The 19730-nt window shown below is 38.0% G+C and overlaps 2 protein-coding genes across 3 annotated transcripts in view; both read left to right on the forward strand.

Annotated features, from left to right (window-relative positions):
• The first annotated feature begins 5453 nt into the window (after positions 1-5453).
• Positions 5454-17959, forward strand: NUDT12 (nudix hydrolase 12). Of its 2 annotated transcripts, none has more exons than XM_049795636.1 (7): positions 5454-6487; positions 7430-7643; positions 10288-10880; positions 11759-11926; positions 13723-13836; positions 15360-15559; positions 16856-17959. In XM_049795636.1, exons 2-7 carry the CDS (start codon positions 7438-7440, stop codon positions 16964-16966), a joined length of 1392 nt encoding a protein of 463 aa, XP_049651593.1. In that variant the 5' UTR covers positions 5454-6487; positions 7430-7437; the 3' UTR covers positions 16967-17959. The 2 variants fall into 2 exon arrangements, with proteins under 2 accessions (XP_049651593.1, XP_049651592.1); XM_049795635.1 differs by lacking the exon at positions 5454-6487 and adding an exon at positions 6770-6784.
• Positions 17152-19730, forward strand: part of LOC126036158 (uncharacterized) — a 48248-nt gene continuing 45669 nt past the window's right edge. The window contains exon 1 of the mRNA XM_049795607.1: positions 17152-17187. The gene's annotated coding sequence lies outside the window, so the exon portion shown is untranslated. The remainder of the gene's footprint in view (positions 17188-19730) is intronic.

Raw genomic sequence — 19730 nt, forward strand, 5'->3', positions numbered from 1 at the left:
TGCTGCCAGGCCCCAAATCAAGACCAAAGTCCCAATGCCAGGCCCACAGGTGATCCTGCATGCCTCATGCACAGAGTAGGAACGTCGGGAGAAGCGGAGCGGGGTGAGGCTGTGCGGGCAGGCAGGCAGGCAGGCAGGCAGCAGCGAGAGCAGGCCAGGCCCCACTGCTCTGGGGCTGCACAGAGGGCCAGAGGTCTGCCCTGGGAGGAGAACCCAGCTGCAAGACACGGGCTCTCTCTGGAGACCACACGATGCATGAGAGTGGCCACCTTCGGGGGGGGTGTCACGGGGAGTTACCGCACTCCTCAGGCTCAGGAAGAATTCATATTTGCTCTCACACAATCTGGTACAGCAGTCTGACATAAATCAATGACTTTTTTTGGAGGGGTTTTTCTCCCCTTTTATTTCACTCTGGCAAAACAGAGTTTACCCAGTTTCCTTCTGTTTCGTGGGAAAGATCAAGTTAACACCAGCCAGCTATCAAATGATGGCAGAATTCAACCTGAACGGCTTTTTGTGGCTTTTACCACTTTTCCTCTATCAGATCAAAGCAGTCCCCCAAATGTGGATTTTTTTGGCTGTAGAAACCTCTTTTGAAAGCAAAACAGAACAAGCAAACAGTCGGCTCCCTCCTCCCCCCACCCCCTCACCTCCATTTCAAAAGTCTCTTGAGAGGCTTTTTAAAATATCTTAATAGCAAGAGGAGGTCTAAGGAAAATATTGGACCCATACTTGGTGAAGATGCTCCCCTGACAAACAGGGATGAACAAAAAGCAGAGGCATTCAATGCTGTGGCTTCTACAGACACAATATCTTTGTAATGCCATCTGCTTATGGGGAGGCGATTAGTCTCTCAGATTGACAGGCCTCCAAGATCTTATTTAGTAAAGGATGTTTAAGGACAACACATTGCAAGTCTCAGAGCCATCTCTCCCTGGGTGCATGATCCTGAAAGCATTACAGTGCCAGGCACCTATATTCTCAGGGTTAACAGCCAGGCATCAAAACATCTGCATCTTATAGCAAGGTGTGATTACACTGACCCACAGAAAAATACCTACTTCTTGCACTCGAGGTGTGACAGTATGAATGAATCCCAAAACAACATATTCCAAATTCAGTAGTCCATATTGCCATCTATTTTTGCAGTCGTCATCTAACTACTAACTTGGGAGAGACACACAGGCTTTGAGAGTCTGAAAACAGTATGATCCCAGAGATACTGCTTCTAAGAATGTTCAGTGAGGGTATTTTTCCTTACGTATACCATATCCTCTACAAACAGAAGAAATTCAGAATATTCTCTTCAAGTTTCTTCCTTTTGTTTTTTTTTTTTTTAAACCCTTCAGGCATTTGGAATCCCCGAACAGCAAATGCTGTGGTAGAAACTAAGTTTACCTGTAGTTTCCAGCTCAGTGTTCTCCTGCAACTTTATAGTAATACTAAGTGCCTGTTTCCACAATAACTGTACACTGCTCAGCTTTTGCAGGTAAGGTTATGAAACAACTGGGGATCAACACTTCTCTTCAGACTGCTTCTCTCCCATTTGTACTATCATTTTGCCATCTTTTAGGCTAACAGGAGCAGTGTTGTCTCACTTCTTGCAGGCAGTCCAACTCTATTTTGCCTGCACACTGCAGTGCTCCCCATGGCACTCTGGTACATTCTTTACAGCACACGCAATTTTTCTACAGGCTGCAGCACAAAATGAATAGGGCAACAGGGCATTCAGATACTACTCCCTGTTTGCTGTCTGCAGTAAACAGCAAGCATTTTGAAAAGACTGTCATTAGTCACTACCAATACAGAGCCACCAGTCTTTTGCAGGATCAGAGTAAGTTAGTGGTGCAGCATCCATTTCCATTCTCACACTGACAACCTCACTCAAACTCCAGAATCCTTACAAATACACCTTTACAACAATGCTCCCCACTACTAAAGAGCTAACAGACTCATTAAAGTCAAAGCCTATACTGGCCAGTATTTATTTCTTTATTACAAAATTCAAGAATCACGGCACACCCAAGTCCAGCACCACTCTGACCTTCCCAGTGAGCTTTACTTAGATGTTGAATACATCAAAGGAAAAAACAGATTTTAAAGTTACCATTGCATGTTTTAATTCTAAAGAACCATTAAATTGCTTTTAGAAAATTCAGCTCAGTGATTAAATAAAGTTCTACATATTCACAAGAATTTTCAACATTTTATCCAGCACAATAACTAAACCTGTTAGCATAATTAAAACATTTTCAAACTCAGGAGTTGGTATGTTACGATCATTTAAAGTTCCCATTCAGTTTTTTATTATAGTTACTGATATTTAAAACAAGGGGCACTACATTATTTTTGCAATGATGCACTGGAAGATGGCACAAATTCCACTTAAGGTACTGAGAATCATGCAATTGGGGACTGCTGACATGATGTCAAGACATGGAGAATGTACCTTCCCATCAGCAAGAAAAAAGTTGCTTCCTTTAATTATTTATTTCTGAACATACATTGCCAGCCTTCTGCAATACTCCTCATGATTCAAAAATTACACTGCCCTTGAGTAATAGGTGAGTACATGTAAGCAGCACAGGAACACCATAGCACAATCCCTGGTATTTTAAATATTGTCATTTGTGTGGTACACAAATTTGGAAAAGGCACATGGTGGGGAAGGGGACACATAAAAAATTTGAAATCTCAACCACTATGCCTGCAGAGTCCTGCAGAGCCTATGCTCTGGAAAGTCACCGGCTACACTCTGACCATACTAGCAGTTTACACAGAACACACTTAATGCTGATCTGGTGAGGAACCACCTGTCTGGTGTGGACTTTTGGGTGAATATATGTTGAAATTACAAGCAAAACAAATTTAAATGGACAAAAATAACATTTTTTTTGATGAAATACTCTTCACTAGGAAATACACTGCACAATAACAAAAACAAGCACACAGAGAATGGGGCAGGATGCAGTTTGGTTCTGAAGTTATTTAACTGTAGGATTTATAGCTCAAAGGCATCAAAATCTGTTTCCATATTTCCACATAATTTTAATCACATGCTTAGAAAAGACAACCCTTCTACCTACAGCTCTAACAAAGATTAAAACCAATACATGTATATATGTATCTCCAGCTAAAGCTCCGTTTCTAAAACAAAAACTTGATGAGTGGCCACATTAAACCTTCCGAGATCCACATTTAAAAACAAGCTAACAAGTAATCATTTTATTTGGTATTTGAAAACATAGTGAACAATTTAAATATGACATTAAAACAGACATAAAATTTACTGTAGCACTATCACTATTGTATTTTGACCTCTCAAATACTACCTTCTCTCTTTTTTTTTTTCCACATACGAGAAACCATGTGGGGAAGAATGGAGAAAAAAAACCAAGCTATACAACTTTTAGTATAACAATTAATATGAACTCATTACATAAATTATGTTTTCTAAAGAATGCAAACTTTGCTCTATTTCAAGTTGATTTTTCTTCCCAAATGGAATACAAAAGCAGCATTAAAAAAAATACTTAGTCACCTGGTACTGTACTTCTGGAACAGGTACAGAACTCTGGGAAAATTAAGAATAAGAACTATTCCGTCCAAATACCTTATCATTCAAGAAGAAAATCATGTTTCATATTCTGCAGATTGAGAAAGCCTTAAGTAATACTAAAGCTGATACAATCCATTTACATTTGGAAAACAGGGAGGAAAAAAAAAAAAGCAACTTTGAAGAAAGTTCACCAAAGTAATTCCTTCAAAGTGACTCTTCCTTCAAGGAGGCAGAGACAGAAGTTTCTGTAAGATCCAACATATACATAATTCTTATGGTCAAAACTCACTGAAGGCAAATTAGGGGAGAACGAAAAAGGGGAGGCAGGAGCATTCTAATAGCAATAATACCCTAATTGCACAAACAAGATTTCACATGCCTTACATACAATACAAAGTCTACATATGTTTTGTTCAGGAGTTTAAAGGAAACAATCTTCCACGTATCTAGCTGATACTGAAGTCAGCGTCATGCTAAAAGAGATAACTTGACACCCATATACACATAAAAAAATTCTAAGGCAGAAAAATGAAAGCTCTAGCAGTACTGGAAAGTACCACTGGTCTTTTTTAGTCTATCTATTACAAGAAAAAAGCCTAATGAAGTAATTAAATACTGGAGTATGAAACAGTTTAGTTAGATGCTTATCTGAAACTCCATTTCACCTTATACATGCCCATGCCATAGATGATAAAGGTACTGTCAGAAGCACCACCAAAGATAATAAAAGCCTCCTCAAACCATACCTAATCTTTTAGTCTATAGCATTTGTTTCATCATGTAGCAGGATCTAGTAACTTACTGACCAGTGCTACAGTATCAGATTTTTCGTATATTTATAGACTATACATAAGCAACTTACATACGTCTCATTATCTTGAATGTGAATGTTAAAGAGATGGCACATACTTTTCTCATAGAAGCTTCAAGTGATACACTTCGTTGCGAATCCCAAAACACATCTTTCAGCTTAGTCTCCCTCCTAGTATGCTGTCTAGGATTTAGAATGCTTTCTTTTTTCTTGAGTTTTACACACAAGGAAAACAAGTTTCAAAGCTGTTAACAGGGTACCATGCATTAGTCAAGTAAAGAAAACGAAGACTGTGTTAGCCCACCTAAGAAATCTAGGAATTCATTACACAGATCAGGATATAAGGCTGAGTTGTCATAACTTCATAAATGGCAGATTTAAGACATAACTAAGAAGATAAGAAGTAGAATTGCACCTTTGTCTATTAAAAACATAAAGCTGTTTTCTTCTTCACCTATTAATCATCACAGGAAGAAAAAAATTACTTTGGACATTAGCTATTGAAGGGCGGGTGGCACCCCTTCACCAGGTGGAAACAATTGCTTACAGGTACATGACCCAAATCGTAGAGCACATGGCTAGTTTCCAGCTGAGTGAATAAAATTAAAATCACATCCTTTACCTTTTTCATTTTTTTCCTATCTGGAAGAATACGATTATCAATTCATCATGCACATTCAGTGGTTTGCATCTGCATTGATTCTAAGGGAAGTTTTCTCTCACGTGGCTGATCCTCTGCTCAGGAAGCTTTAATAAGAGTACAGAAATTAAGAACACCAACCATGGACTTTAAAGCTTGCTTATCGATAAGTTATAAAGACCACACAATACATGCATAAACTTTGTACCACCTATTATGTTCAACAAACCACTTACTATGATGTATGAAGGCCCTATTTTAAAAGTGACTATCTAAAAAAAAATTTAGAACTGCACCTGCTGCAAAAAATAATAACTTTCATAAACTTTATAACTTAGAAAAATAATAACTTACAACTTAGGAGTTTTAAAAATTAAGGCTAGGTTAAGTTTTCCTATCCATGAGTACATGAGATACAGCAATTACATGTGCCATTACTGGGATTGACAGGACCCAGTTACAATTTCTGTCATCCTCTTCACTCAATACCAGGAATATAAGGCACTATGGTAACATATGGATTTGTGAATATATTATGCTTTCTTAAAGTACCACGAACAAAAGCTGTCCAGGTCTTCCAGTTTTGAAGATATATGGTGTGGAAGAAATCTGAAGATGTGAATCTTCCTAACTCAGAAATTCCAAAGACAACTAAAAAGAAACTGCAATACTTTTATGTTTTCAAGTAACAGGATTTTAAAATTTTAGTGTTTCTTATTCTCTGGAACTTCAAGGCCGACATCAGGACTTTAGACTACCTGGTGCTGCACTTAAGGTGTACCACTTGGGTAACAATTTTTGTAAAGCAAGCACAAAGCTTGTTAAGTACTCCCCAGAGGCAAACGCACTGGAACAGTCCCATGCTCATTTTTCTAGGACTGGTATAGCCTCCATTTCCCCAAGTTTTTATTAGGCTAACAGCACACACTTTTAATGAAACTATCTTCTGGCCTGTATCATCACTCCAACCTCCCTGCAGAGTCACTCCCCTGCCACGACATCTCATTTGCTCCACTTTTCTCACAAGTGCTTGCATATTCTATAGCTACCTGGCTTTGCCTTCCACTAGCACAGTGAAGCAAAGGTAAAAAACAGTTTGTTGGCCTTCTAGAACCACAAAGGTTCCCGCCTGAAAGACAAAATGGCTGCTTGCTCTTTAACCTGCCCAAGACGTTGGCCCAGCTGCCAGCAGCACTCAGGTAATGGCCGGCGACTCCTGCCAGCGGTCGCCCGCCGCTCCTCCCTCGCCGAGGTCCTGCCCGCTGCCCCCGGGCAGACGGCGGCAGTGAAGGCCGACGGGGGCTGCAACACCGCCCACAGACACGCACCGGGGCGGGCATTCCGGCCTGCCGCCGCTCGCCGCACACCGCCGGACACCACGCGCGACCCGCTCCCTTCCGCGGCACCACGGCCGTGGAGGAGCGTACGGAGCCCGGTTCCCCGCGGAGGCTGCGCTGCGCCGCCCCGGCCACTCACGGTAACGGGGCCCCCTGCAGGTGCCGGGAGCGGCGCTCACCGGCAAGCCCGCGGCTCACGCCCGGCCCCGGCCCCGGCCCCGGCCCCGGCCCCTGCGCGCAGGCTCCCCCCGGGAGCGCTGCTCCCCGCACGCCCGAGACAGCGCTCCCGCGCCTCGGCGGAAGCCGGCGGCTCCTCCGTTCCGCCGGCACGAGGGCGGGGCGGGCGGTTTGCGCCTGCGCGGCAGCCGCCCCGGCGCAGCACGCTCGGGGGCGGGGCCAGGCAGTCAGGCGGGGGGCGCGCCGCTGCGAGGTAGCGGGTGAGTCGCGTGCGGTGGAGAAAGTGGTGTGCGGGTGTCTGTGTCTTCGGCGAGTGGCCGTGGGGCGGGAACGACCGAATATATAAGCTTTCGTTGTCCTGCGACGGCGCCAGCAGCGGCCCCGGCGGACCGGCCCTGGGGCGGAGGGGCGGCCGCCCGCCCGCCGGAGGCGTAGCAGCAGTTGCTGCAGTGATATGTCCCTGCTTGGCGGAGTCCCTCAGCCTGCAAAGGGACTTGCCCTCTTGAGATTATTTTTCATTGTTTCCAGAGCATCTGAGACTCATTTCTGGGAGTGGGGTTCTGTACTGTTCTGTCGTGCGTGTGTTTTCAATCGGGAAACCGGAACGTGTTTTTCGCATTCAAAGAAGCTGCAGTTTCATAGCAAAAATCTTTCTCTCCTTAAGCCTCTTTAAAACCGGTCTTCATTATTAGGTTGAAATTTCACTATATTTGGAGATGTGTGGGACTAGGATTTGGTTGGGAATAACAATGTTGTACTAATTACAAGAATTTGGCGGTTATGTCCATACTTTTGGTGATAATTTTTGTTATCTGTATAGCATTAAACTTAACTCTTTTACTTAAGTCCTTTTACTAATGGTGGATATGTTTTGAGGCATTTTTGTTTTCTTTTTTTTAACTTAGTTGGCACAATGACAGACTTTCAGAAGAACCTCTATCAGGACATGATTTCTCAGCTGCATAATTTTGCTGCTGCTGGAGATGCAGCCAAACTGAAAGCGTTGCTCAGTCGTTCTCCATCACTTGTCAATGCGGTTGCCGATAATGGCTGGACAGCCCTGATGTATGGTGCCAGAAATGGACACCTTGAGGTTGTGCAGATTCTTCTTGAAGAAGGGTAAGCTGTTTCGTAGATCCCATTGAAGAGCTCTAACCTCAACCCCTTTATGCCCATTTCAGCTTGATCTCAGAGAAGTAAATTTACCTGACAGATAGCGGCAGAATTTTCAGGGTTAAAACTCAGAAAAATGTACTCTGTATCGGTTTATAACTGGATTCTGCTATTGCATCGTGCTTTCCATATGTGCTAAAAAACTCTTTAAAAGTTATGAGCATCTCTAAAATTTTTCCTTTGATCTTCAAGAATATATTGTCACTCATCCCAGAGACCAACAGAATAGGACAAGGGTTTTATCCCATTCCAACCACTGTACTGAGTATGAATTTGATATATTTGATTGTTTCACTTAGGCTTTTCTGTCTAAATTTAATTGTAATCCACCTGAAACTATATTACAGTGCAGAATGTTTGCTGACCTACTAACGGTTAAGGAGGACATGACAGACACATCTTTTAAAAAGTTACTGATTGATTAATTTCATTTGTTTATTTTTTGGACAGTTCACTTCCTCCTTCCTCCTTGGGCTGTCACGTTATTTTCTTCATTCAGTATGACACCAAGCATGTTCATTGCTTGTCAGAAACTTGCTGTCATATTTGTTGTCTATCTTCAAGTCAACCATTATAGTTCTAGTTTTTCAAGACACTCAGAAAAGCAAAGAATGCTTCAAAGTTCTCCGTGAGACCCCAGAGAAGATTATTCTGAGGCCTGAATAAAGTCAGGCTCCAAATATTTTGAATGGAAAACATTTCAAACTGAAGGGTGAGGGTCAGGTGTTGCAGTTCAACTGAGCTCTACATTAATCAAATGCAGCCTGTTCATTTTTGCACCCCTAATGACCAAGCAAGTTTAGTTCATTCTGCGGTTATGAGTAATCTCAGGCACAGCATTCCACAGCCTGCAGTGATCATCTGACCCCTTTTTTTTTTTCCAGTCCTACCCTGATGCTCTGCCCTCTGCTGGGACTCGGCATGCAGCATCGGATGAACAGCTCTTTTGTAGTGTAATCAGTACATTCCAGCATGTAGAGGAGTATCTGAGTGCCAGATTTTGTGGTTTGAAATCATCTGTATATCGAGGAATCTTTTGAGATTTTGGGGAATTTACCAGTTTGGTAAATAGGATAGCAGTTTTTTTAAGTTATGCACCCTGTAAAAAAAAGATTGAATAGCCACTTGTAAATGTCCTTTTCAGGGCTGTTTCCTTAGGCAATTGAATGTAGGTCCTGAGGTAATACTGAGGCCTCATTGGCCTCCTTTTAGTTAGTACTTAGTCATAATAATCATTTGGACAAATACAGTTGTGGTTATATAAACATGAATGCCTATGAAGGTAATGTTACATAACATTCCAGAGACTTGTCTTGGAAAGCTAGTCAGGTTTTGTTTATATTCATCCTTTTTTTGAGAAAAGCTACAGGAAATGTTTGTAGACTGGAAAAAAAAATCTTCATGATCTAAAGAGATCTTCATGATCTAAAGAGTTCAGGCCACTGTTGTGGATGCTGAATAGCAGCCTGATCACAGCCTGCATGTACCTGAGCAGATAGAAGGGGGAAGACAAAATCAGAACAAAATTCAGTGGCAGAGAGATAGGACATTAAGTCAGAAATTAGGCAAGATTTTGTCTAAAGAAGACTGAATCTTTAAAGATAAATGGGCAACAGTATTTTTTTAGCACCAAACACTTGTAAATTAAGTTTTGAATGCTTTTCTAAAATATACTCAAACTCCCTCAAAAACTACTGAGGTTAATATAAAATCTCAAGTAAAAACAGTCTTGCCTGCAGTACAGTTACCTGTGTATCAGCAACATGAATATACTGGCATCTTCTTGTTTCAAAAAACCGATGAGTCTGGCCCCACATCTACTGCATAATTTGTAGTTACAGTGCAATTTCTGTTTTACTTACCCACTTGAGTTAAAATTGACAAAAAATGAAAGTGCATTATTTTTGACCTCCCAATCAACCCCAATCTATTTCAGATTTTTTTTTCTGTTAATATTTAAATATATATCATAAAGCAGTGTTTCCTCATCTGTGTAATTTTGCAGACATTTTGGTAACAAAGACATCCCGACAGTGACCAGCTCCACAGTAGTAAGGGTGCTACTTCTCTCACTAAGCAAAGGCTGTATTCTTGATTCTTATTTAATAGTAAATATTTTATTGTAAATGTTTTGATGCTGCTTTCAGTAGCTTCTAGAAAGTAATGCTAGTTAAACAGCTTATTTTTTTATTACTGGTTATTCAGAAGAGACCTGTAGGCTGGCTTTCCAAGTCGTATCTGAAAATGATCTTGAGCCTTTTTTTTTTTTTTTTTGCATGATACAATGGGTGGTATTTTAATTAATTCATTGCTGTTGTAGTACTGTATAAACCTTGGTAAGTGATAATCTGGATTGGATCAACAAAAATGTGGAATCTGGACTTAGCAAAAGAAAATGAAGTATGATTATTTTCATTACCATAATGCTAAGTATTTAGCCTAAAGAGTGCCCCAGTATAGACAGGGTGTCTAAAAGTTCTTGCACCTTAATAATACCACATGTATATGCTATAAGTAAGAGTAATACACAATCAAGACTCTTCCTAAATATATTTACCCTGGTAAACACTGTTCTTTTCTGTTTCTCTAGGTGTGACAGGTCCATCGTTAATAAATCAAGGCAGACAGCTCTGGACATTGCTAAATTTTGGGGGTACAAGCACATAGCTAATTTGTTGGCTAATGTGAAGGGTGGGCAGAGGCCTAATTTTCTGTCAAAAGAAGTCAAAGAATATGGAAATTACTTTGGCTTGACACTTCTGGACAGAAGGAGTGATAAAAGAACAGATTCCAAGTGGCTAAGCAAAAAACAAAGCCATCCAACTACAGTATACATCCTCTTCTCAAATTTAAGTCCTTTGGTTACTTCGGGTGGGGGAAAAGAGAGCTCTCAGCAGCCAGAAATAAAGCTTTGTAGGCTGTACTACAAGGATGTGGAACAGTGCATGAACCAAACTGAAGAAAGCACCTTGATTTTTCTTGGAGTTGAACTTCAGTTCCACGTGGACCTGCTGGCTGCTTGCAATGGAAGAGTTCTGCAAGATGAAGAAGATGGGTTAGTTGCTTGGTTTGCTCTTAGCGTAGATTCTGCTTCTGCTGAGAAATTTAAACAGAAGCATGAGGACTGTTACTTTCTTCACCCACCAGTGCCAGCACTACTGCAGCTACCTGAAGAAGAAGCTGGTAAGATGCATAAAATACAACAGTTATCAAATGTGTAATCAGAAAGACATGCTTTGGGCTTCACTGAGGTCCACTGCAAAGGAATCAGGTATTTTCAGTGGCTTTAGAAATACTTTAATTTTAAAAGCCTGTCAGCTGTTTTGTGAAGAATTTTGTATGTAAAAACATGTGCAATTGCAAAGGGCTAACATCTACAATGGCAAGTATTAGACTGTAAAATCTATTGGTCATCATGGGTTTATAAATGGTATTATTTAAATATTAATGCATGCAGATTAATGTTCTAAAATGAAGAAAAAAATCTGTCATTACTGAGTTTTCATTACAGGAAATGAAACTAAGTCCATAATAAAAGTGTGTTGGGTACTCACCTGAGAAGGAAAGTCAGGATCCCAATGTGAATGACTGTCATTATGGACATGTTGTTAACAACTGCTGTTGTAACAATTTTGCTTTTCCAGAAGGATAAAGGGCAAGCTTGACATGCACCTGGAGTTTAAATGGAACAATGCATTATTATGTCAATACCTGTAGTAGCCCTAGAATGGTCATCTGGAAAAGGTGTGATATATAGTTCTGGCCCTTTGCCCAAACAAAGTAACTTTTGTGAGAAGCAGGATAAATTGTTCTGGATGAATTGTTTCTGAATGCATAAATTGGTCTGTAGCTACATAGTACTGTGTTCTATTGCATGTGCTGTGCTACAAAGGAAAAGATCTGAATAACTCATATTGCTCAGCTTCTCATGTAGCAGATTACAATGCAAGCCATACACTTTGATTTTTATGTTGAACTTAACTACTTCCTTTTTCTATACTGTTAAAAGTTTACATGAATTAGTATTTGATTTTTTGTATTTTCAATGTATTCTTTTAAAGGAGTAGTAGCCCAGGCTAGATCTGTTCTCTCATGGCACAACCGCTACAGATTCTGCCCAACATGTGGGAGTGCAACCAAGATTGAAGAAGGGGGTTACAAGAAAACTTGCTTAAAAGAAGATTGTCCCAGTCTCCAAGGTGTTCACAACACATCATATCCAAGAGTTGGTGAGAATATTATGGGATAAACTTGGTCAAAAGTGGCTTTTTTGTACTGTTATACACATGTAAATCGGTTTCTTTTTAGTTACTTCAGCTGCTTGCTTCTGTTCCAGGTCTTACATACTTGTTTCTCCCTAGAGTACGTGTGTCTCAGCTCTATTTAAGATTAAGTAGTTCAGGCTTCTCCTTCTTGCAGTAATCTGTGACAAAGAATTGCTGTGACAATACCAATCTTTATTGCAATAGAGTAATATCAACATGAATGAGATATTAACAATACAAAGGGTCACATTTTCCTTTTTTTTTTTTTTTTTTTTTTCCTGCATGTTGTTTTCTCACCTTCTGCAAGATATCTGAGCTTGAAATAGCTCTGCATCAAGTTTGGCCCTGTATCAAATTTCTGATACAGTGCTCATTTTCCCATAGTGCCACTTTGACTGTATTAGCCGTCTTCACTGGCTTTCACTATTCATTGTCAATCGCAAACTGCCAGGCTTATTTCTACTCAGAATATAAGCTTGAACAGAAATTCTTCTATAGCTCCTTTTGTTCATGTGTTACAAAGGAAGTGTACTATGTTATTGATGGGGAAACAAGGGAGGGAAAAAAACTTACCCTTTCCCTGGATCATCTGGGGACTCTTTGATCCTTTCCATCCCCTACTCTGTCCTGCCTTCTGCAGTTGTAGTTCTCGATGTTTTATGTGTGTTGTAATTCTGAATTTCTTGTTCTCTTACGTGCTCTAGATACACCTTTGTAGTAATCAAAGCAATTCTGCCATATTATTCTGTCTTATGGACTATAGTGAAACTTGCTAAAATACTAGTGGCTGTTTCTTTACAGTCTCTAGTACAACAAACTTACAGAAGGAATGGGATTATATAGGATAGACTGATGAACCAGTGTTTTCTACTGATGTGTTTCTCTGAAGAAAGTTTACAGACAGCAACACTGAATGTTATACACTGTGCCATGTGGCAGATACCTTTGAGCAGGACACCAATCTTTGAAATTATTGTTTATAGAGGTATACTGGTGTTTTATACCAAAAAAACCAAACCCATGAAAAACAATAGCAATAGAAAAAATATATAAAGGCAGAGGTAGATAGAAAATATTAAAAACAAACCATTGACATAAATATTGAAGAGCTAGATAACAATAAAAAAAGGAAAAATATAGATGAACAGTGTGCAGAAAGGCATGACCAAAAGAATGATACCAATAGGAGAAAAGATTAAGCAAGAAAGAAAAAGATACATAAAATGACCAGACATGAGAAAGTAAATCAAAGTGTAACATCAGATGAGAGATTGATAGCATTCAACAAAGTCAAAACTGGAAAGTTTAGTCAGTAGTTACATTGTAACTAGAGTATCTGCCTCTTCTTTGGTATTTCAGTCAAAAGTATGTTCTTGAGACCTGTGTGTTTAGAGGACGTGATAGTAAATTGTTTTTGCTGCAGAAATTACTGCTATCTCCAGGATGCATAGCTAGGTTAGTATTGCTGATACTCTTAACAGATTGTGTGCTTTGGTTGCAGGTAATTTATGTCCTGCATTTCAAGCCTTGCCTGGTAAAGCCATGTATGTTGCAAAACAAAATGAACAGCTATCTTGAAAGGGAAAAAAAAAAGGTGAAATAAAATAACAGCTTGCTCTGGGCATTTACACAATTCTGATCTCAGTCACTTAAAGGTATCTTATTTGTATTTACATGCACTGGTATTGAACAGGCTGAAATTTATTGCTGCTTTTAAGTCCCTCAAACGTTGAAATATATTCTTTTCATGTCCCTTACAGATCCTGTTGTGATAATGCAAGTAATCCATCCAGATGGGAATCACTGTCTTTTAGGTAGGGAGAAGAGATTTCCCCCAGGAATGTTCACCTGTCTTGCTGGATTTATAGAACCTGGTGAGTAATTTCATTTTCCCTTACCAAATTATTTTTCTCACCTATCAGTATTGTACAGTAAAAATAATATAGAAATATGTTCAGTGTTATGTCAAATAAATGTTTTTACTTCTTGTTAGATAAGTTGTTAGAATAAATACACCTGTTCTATACTTTCCAGCAGCTGATGTATTAAAAAGGCAAAAAACAACTTGAATAAATATAATTTAAAATAGTTTTCTCAACTTGCACTCTTAAATGACATATTTAAGTGAAAAAGCATTTTGAAACACATATAAGATCCTTTCTTTGGTGATACTTAGCAAGGGATTTTAGCATAGGAAAAATAAGGGTTAAAGGATAACTTAAAGTTTACATAAAGTTACGTATATGATTACATGTTTATGGCCTGATTGATTATGTGGAAGATAAGCAGAAATTATATAATTTCAAAGGAAAAGTAAAGATATTTTGCTAGCTATGTTCAGCAATAATAGTTGGAATTACTTATAATTATTAGTAGCTGCAGAACAATTTGTAAAACATTCTTATATTGGGAATACATCTTAATCACCAGTGAAATTATATTGCATAACTATATTCAGTAACTGTGTGCAGGTGAAATACAGTGACAGCATGAATATTCAGGTATCATTTTAAAAAAGTCAGAATGTTTATTTCTTCACTCCTTTCTTCTGCTAGCCTTATTAATTTCTGATACTGAATTCAAGTATTTAAACTGAAATTTAAGAGTAGCTGAACTCATCATCAGCTTCTAATCAGCTGAACATAGCTGAACTAAAACTTCTATCTCTGATGCATGGACTGTCTGCTTTAATGAACACGTAATCAGTGGTTACAACACAGTACATGTATGTATGTGTAAGCCTATGACCATCAACACTCCACATATACATCTAGCAGTTTTTTATAAATATGGATGTAAAGCTTTCCATGGCAGTTTAAGTTTGGAGAATTGTCTGTATGTGTTAAAACAATGAAGAATGTGTCAGACAAAGTGAATAATACAATGCAGAAATGTGTGCAAATCTTTTTAAGTCTCTATTTTCTTACTATTGTAATTTTAAATATTGATTTTCAAGTTGTATTATATGCTGTTACAATCATAATGAAAATCTAAAAATTAACAGTGCTTCTTATAAATGAACAGATCAGCATTTCAAAAGTAATTAAAGGAATTTATTGTATTTATTGTAATGTATTTCCTACACAATTTTTTACATTTTAGCTGTGGTAATAATAGTTTGCATGTATGATAAATAATCAATTGAGGAAATAAATATTATGATGGAGAAATTATCATACTTTATTTTCAGAGTTCCATTTTGCTTTGGTGGCTAGTTTTACCTTATTAGACTTGTGCGTCTTGTGCTTAAGGTCTGTGCCCTGATCTGTGAACTAGATCTCTATAGATAATTGTCTTGGGCAGTTTCAAATCTTTTGAGTCAGTTTCAAGATTACAGGATGTAATCGTTGCTTGGAGTATTTACATCAGCTGCCTGTTCTTTGCCCTATTTGATTAGGTGAAACGATAGAAGATGCTGTTCGAAGAGAAGTAGAAGAGGAGGCTGGAGTCAAAGTTGGCCATGTTCAGTATGTCTCTTGTCAGCCATGGCCAATGCCCTCCTCCCTAATGATTGGCTGCTTAGCTGTTGCAGTGTCTACAGAAATCAAAGTTGACAAGAATGAAATAGAAGATGCCCGCTGGTTCACTAGAGAACAGGTAAAGTTCAATTTAATTTCCTTCTTGTATTGATTAGTTTGTGACTGTATCGGTTCTGGCATACATGGATACTTGCTTTTTTCAGCAAGTTGAATGAGCATGTTTACTCTCCATTTTATCATACTAAAATTGCATTATACTGTAATTGTAGATTACACACAATGGGAGAAAAGCAGATAGTCAGTAATTTCTGAGTCACTTGCAAGCCTATTGTATGACATTTTTGCCAGTTAGCTCTTCACCTTTTCCTTTTGAGAGATATCCAAGTTATAATTATTTTAACCCACTTACTTAGCAAGCCTGTGCTTTTCATTTTGGCAGAAGTAGTACGTAATAGCATTCATCATCTGAGTTTCTCCAAACAAGCATGCTACCAGATTTTCTGGGAGGGGGGAGGTTTAGGTGAAAACTCTGGGAATTCATTGGTTTGAACATCTTTTTCCATGCAGTACGATTTTAACGCTCCGGTATTGAATGCAGTTTACTATGCATTAATAGGAAATTCTACACTTAGCTTTCCTGAGTATTTAAAATATAGTCAAATAAAAGAGAGGAAAAGCGGACTTTAACAGAAAGAGATTTAAGTTCATGAGTGGAAAAAGGAAAGATTGCTTACACAATGTAGTCTTCACAGTTTTTTCCACATGCTACTTATGAGCTAAACTTTTAATAACACTGTACTTCTGTCTAGCAGTTGCAAGTGTTTTGACTCTGTAAGTCAACTTGAAGTCAAAATTAGTCATCTACAATCTCAGTGTATTCACAACAACCCTGAGAGCATTTTAAATTAATGCAGTTAGTCACATGCAGGTTGGTCTAGAGTCGGAAATGTACTTCAGAAATGTACCAAACTAAAAGTGTGCTTCCATGTTGCTTGCAGTTGCTTCAGAAAACCAACAAAACACGTTTCCTTCTGCACTACATGTGGGGGGAAAAAAAGAAAAACATCCACCAAGAATTTATGGAACAGTGTAGAGCACCATCTGGTGGTCCTTACTGTAAAGAGGCTTCACAGAAACCTTAAATATTATATTAACAGTCAATCTGCAGTTGTATTAGATAGAAGGTTTCCTTTGAGGCACATTTGAGCTAAAAAAATGTCAGAATTCACACAGAATCCTGTGTGGTTTTTCCTCTGCATCTGTCTTGCAGAATCTGGTAGTGGCTCTTTAGTAGCTATAGTAATGGTAGATTGATAGATCATCATAGTAAGATAATTCCTGCGTCAGTACAATGTTAGATTCCATACAGTTTATAATATTACCTTCTAAAGAAAAAAATCTCTCTTTATTGCAGGTCATGGAAGTCCTCATTAAAGGAAACCAGCGTTCTTTTTTTGTACCACCAAGTCAAGCTATTGCGCACCAGTTGATAAAACATTGGATTGGAATGAATGCTAATCTTTAAGTTAAATACTTGATTTCTTTAAGTTAAATTACTTCTTCTAGTGAATGTTAAATTAGGAATACATTAGAAAGAATTGTTTTTCCAGTAAATGTCCAACCACGTGAATTTTTAGGCCTTTCCTTTGATTCCTGAGCTAAACTATCCAAACTCTGTAGTTTTTTTCAGGTAGGAGTTAGAACTGGACAGCAACCCAGTGCCTATCCCAAGCAAGCAACAAATAGGTAAAATTGGTACCTTGTTGTGCACAGGCTGCTTTTTCATTTTAGAGTCAAAATATTATGCTTTTTACTATTATGCTCTTAATGTTTGATTTGGTCTTTCGTGTTCCTCACTGGAAGGAGTCACAGCATTACAAAGAGGCCTGCCCTTGCTTGCTGTTTGAACCTTGTATTTACATCCTCCTATGTTGTCTTAACTGTTTCTTTCTCGTTTTTTCCTATTTCCATTCTTTAAATTCTGCCTGGCAGAAAAATCAACATTCAGTGCTGAAAGTCTTACCAGCAATGGTTATTTTTAAGTTAATAGCATACTTAAATGGTGAATATGTAGTACTTTGTATCTTTTATGGTAATAGCTCTCTAAGCAGAGTATGTACTCCTCCAGTCTGATTTGGCCTGCACTTAGCCAATTGTACATCAGCCTGAATTTAAAGGTATAACACAATACTCTGTTTATGAAAAAGGTGTTGGAGAAGCGTCCCCAAAGCCTAAATATTAGATATTTTTATAAGATAATAATGTACTTACTGACCCTAGGCAGTGAGTTATTTCATTCTCTGGTAATTAAAAATGGAGCTGTAGAGTAATGGAGAAAAAAAGTATATTAATTAAACAAGACAATGTGTCAAAATATGTACAAATTTTTTTTATGGAAATGGAGACACTAAGATTGTTACTGCTGTTAAGAATTTTACACTTGAAGGAAATGTATTAACCCCAGCTGTAAGACTGGAAGAGCAATATATGAATTAAATATTTACTTACATTTATTTAATGCTACAGTTCAGATTTGTGCCTTGATTTATTGTTATTGAAAAGAATGTTAATATTATTTCAATATGGAAAGTTATAAAAGTATACTGGTATTATTATTAATGTCATTATGTAATGGTTCAGTAGGATGTGATTATGCAGTCATTGCAGTGATATAAAAAGAAATGTAAATGACCCAAAGGAAATACAATGATAGTTGTAAATATTAACTTATTATCATATGATTATTTGCATATTCAGAGTAATTTGAATATTTTTTAATCTGTGAATGATGTCAGATTTGTTTCAAAGTTCTCTGCAAACTGGAATCAGTAAAAATGTTTTACAAATCATAATAGTTCTTTTTTTTCCATCCAGTGTCATACTATGCTCAGCAGCTGGTTTGTTGGGTTTTTTTAAGGCAATGCATATCACACTTTAAAGCAAGAAGCATTTCTCACAGACTTTGAACAGCTGACAAATCATTATATTGCTTCATTGTCTCCCTTGTTTCAGCTATACCTACAAATGCAGAAAATCAGGTTATCTGTTCTCACCTGGAAATGAGAAGAAAGCATTACACTCCTTCCCTTAAAAATTGCTTTTACAGAGAAGGGGAAGTATGAAAAGCAGTCATAGACTACAGCTACCAGCAGGACTGCATGTTATCATGGAATTAATCTTTCAAAAAAATTGTGGGACAGAAGAAAGCCTAGTTGCAGGTTGTTCATACAAGTAAAGGAGAACATTGGACAGTATGCAAACAGTGGTGGAAGCTAAGCAATGCAAGGCATCTTTAACTATTACTATGATGATTACACATTAAGAAAGATGAACAAGGAAGCAATGAGGAGCGGATGGAAGAGGGAGGATAAAGCAAAGAGCAAATATAGGTAGCGTAAAGATAAATAATTTATCACATAGAGGTAACTAAAAATACATGTATAAGACCCTTCCTAATATTAGTTTTTCATGTAGGAAATTATTGTCGGTTGCTGTAGAGATGGGTTCGTTAACTGTGAAACGCAGAAGAAAGTATCCATAACCAATACTGATATTAAGAATCAGACATTTTTTTTAATTGAGAATCTGTATAAACAGTATATATCTGCAATTACAATGCTAATAAATAATTTGAAAGATGTAATTTTGCTGCATGAAAAAGGCAGGAAAAGGATAGTTTGAAAAAAGAAAACTATTCAATAATCTCTCAGTTTGAGAGTAACGTTTTAATGATCTTTCAGTTCTAATAACTTCTGGTGTTGCAGCAATTTTTAATACGTTTAACATTTTCAAAAGCTAAACTAACTACCTTTTTTAAGCTTTCTTTTCTTATTTCCCTCCCCAACAGAAGAACCATTCACAGAGAAGATGACAAACACCCCTTTTTAAGAAAACTCATTTGATAATTTTAATCTCTTATTTAAAGTGAAACTTCCTCTGGTTTTTTAATTGCTTAATTTGACCTGTTTATAGGTCATAGGATTGAGATTTAGTTTGAAAATACCTATGCATAGAAATTTTCTGAAGAATAGTTACTGTTTGCAATTATATATGAAATATCTAATTGAAGAGCCAAATGCTGTAGATATTTAGCAAGTAGAGCAATGTAGAAAAGTGCCAAATTAAATTTAGCAAGAATTAAACAGAATGTAGTGGATCTGACTGGAATATGGTCAGGGCAACACCTCCATAAGATTTGAGCTGTTTGCCTCATCCAAAAGACTGCAACTTTGCAAGCAGGCTGTTTCTTGCCCCTAAGTTAATGCAGTACATTAAGAAAATGGTGTTCC

The sequence above is a fragment of the Accipiter gentilis genome, chromosome Z (genome assembly GCF_929443795.1).
Source record: "Accipiter gentilis chromosome Z, bAccGen1.1, whole genome shotgun sequence".
Taxonomy (NCBI): domain Eukaryota; kingdom Metazoa; phylum Chordata; class Aves; order Accipitriformes; family Accipitridae; genus Astur; species Astur gentilis.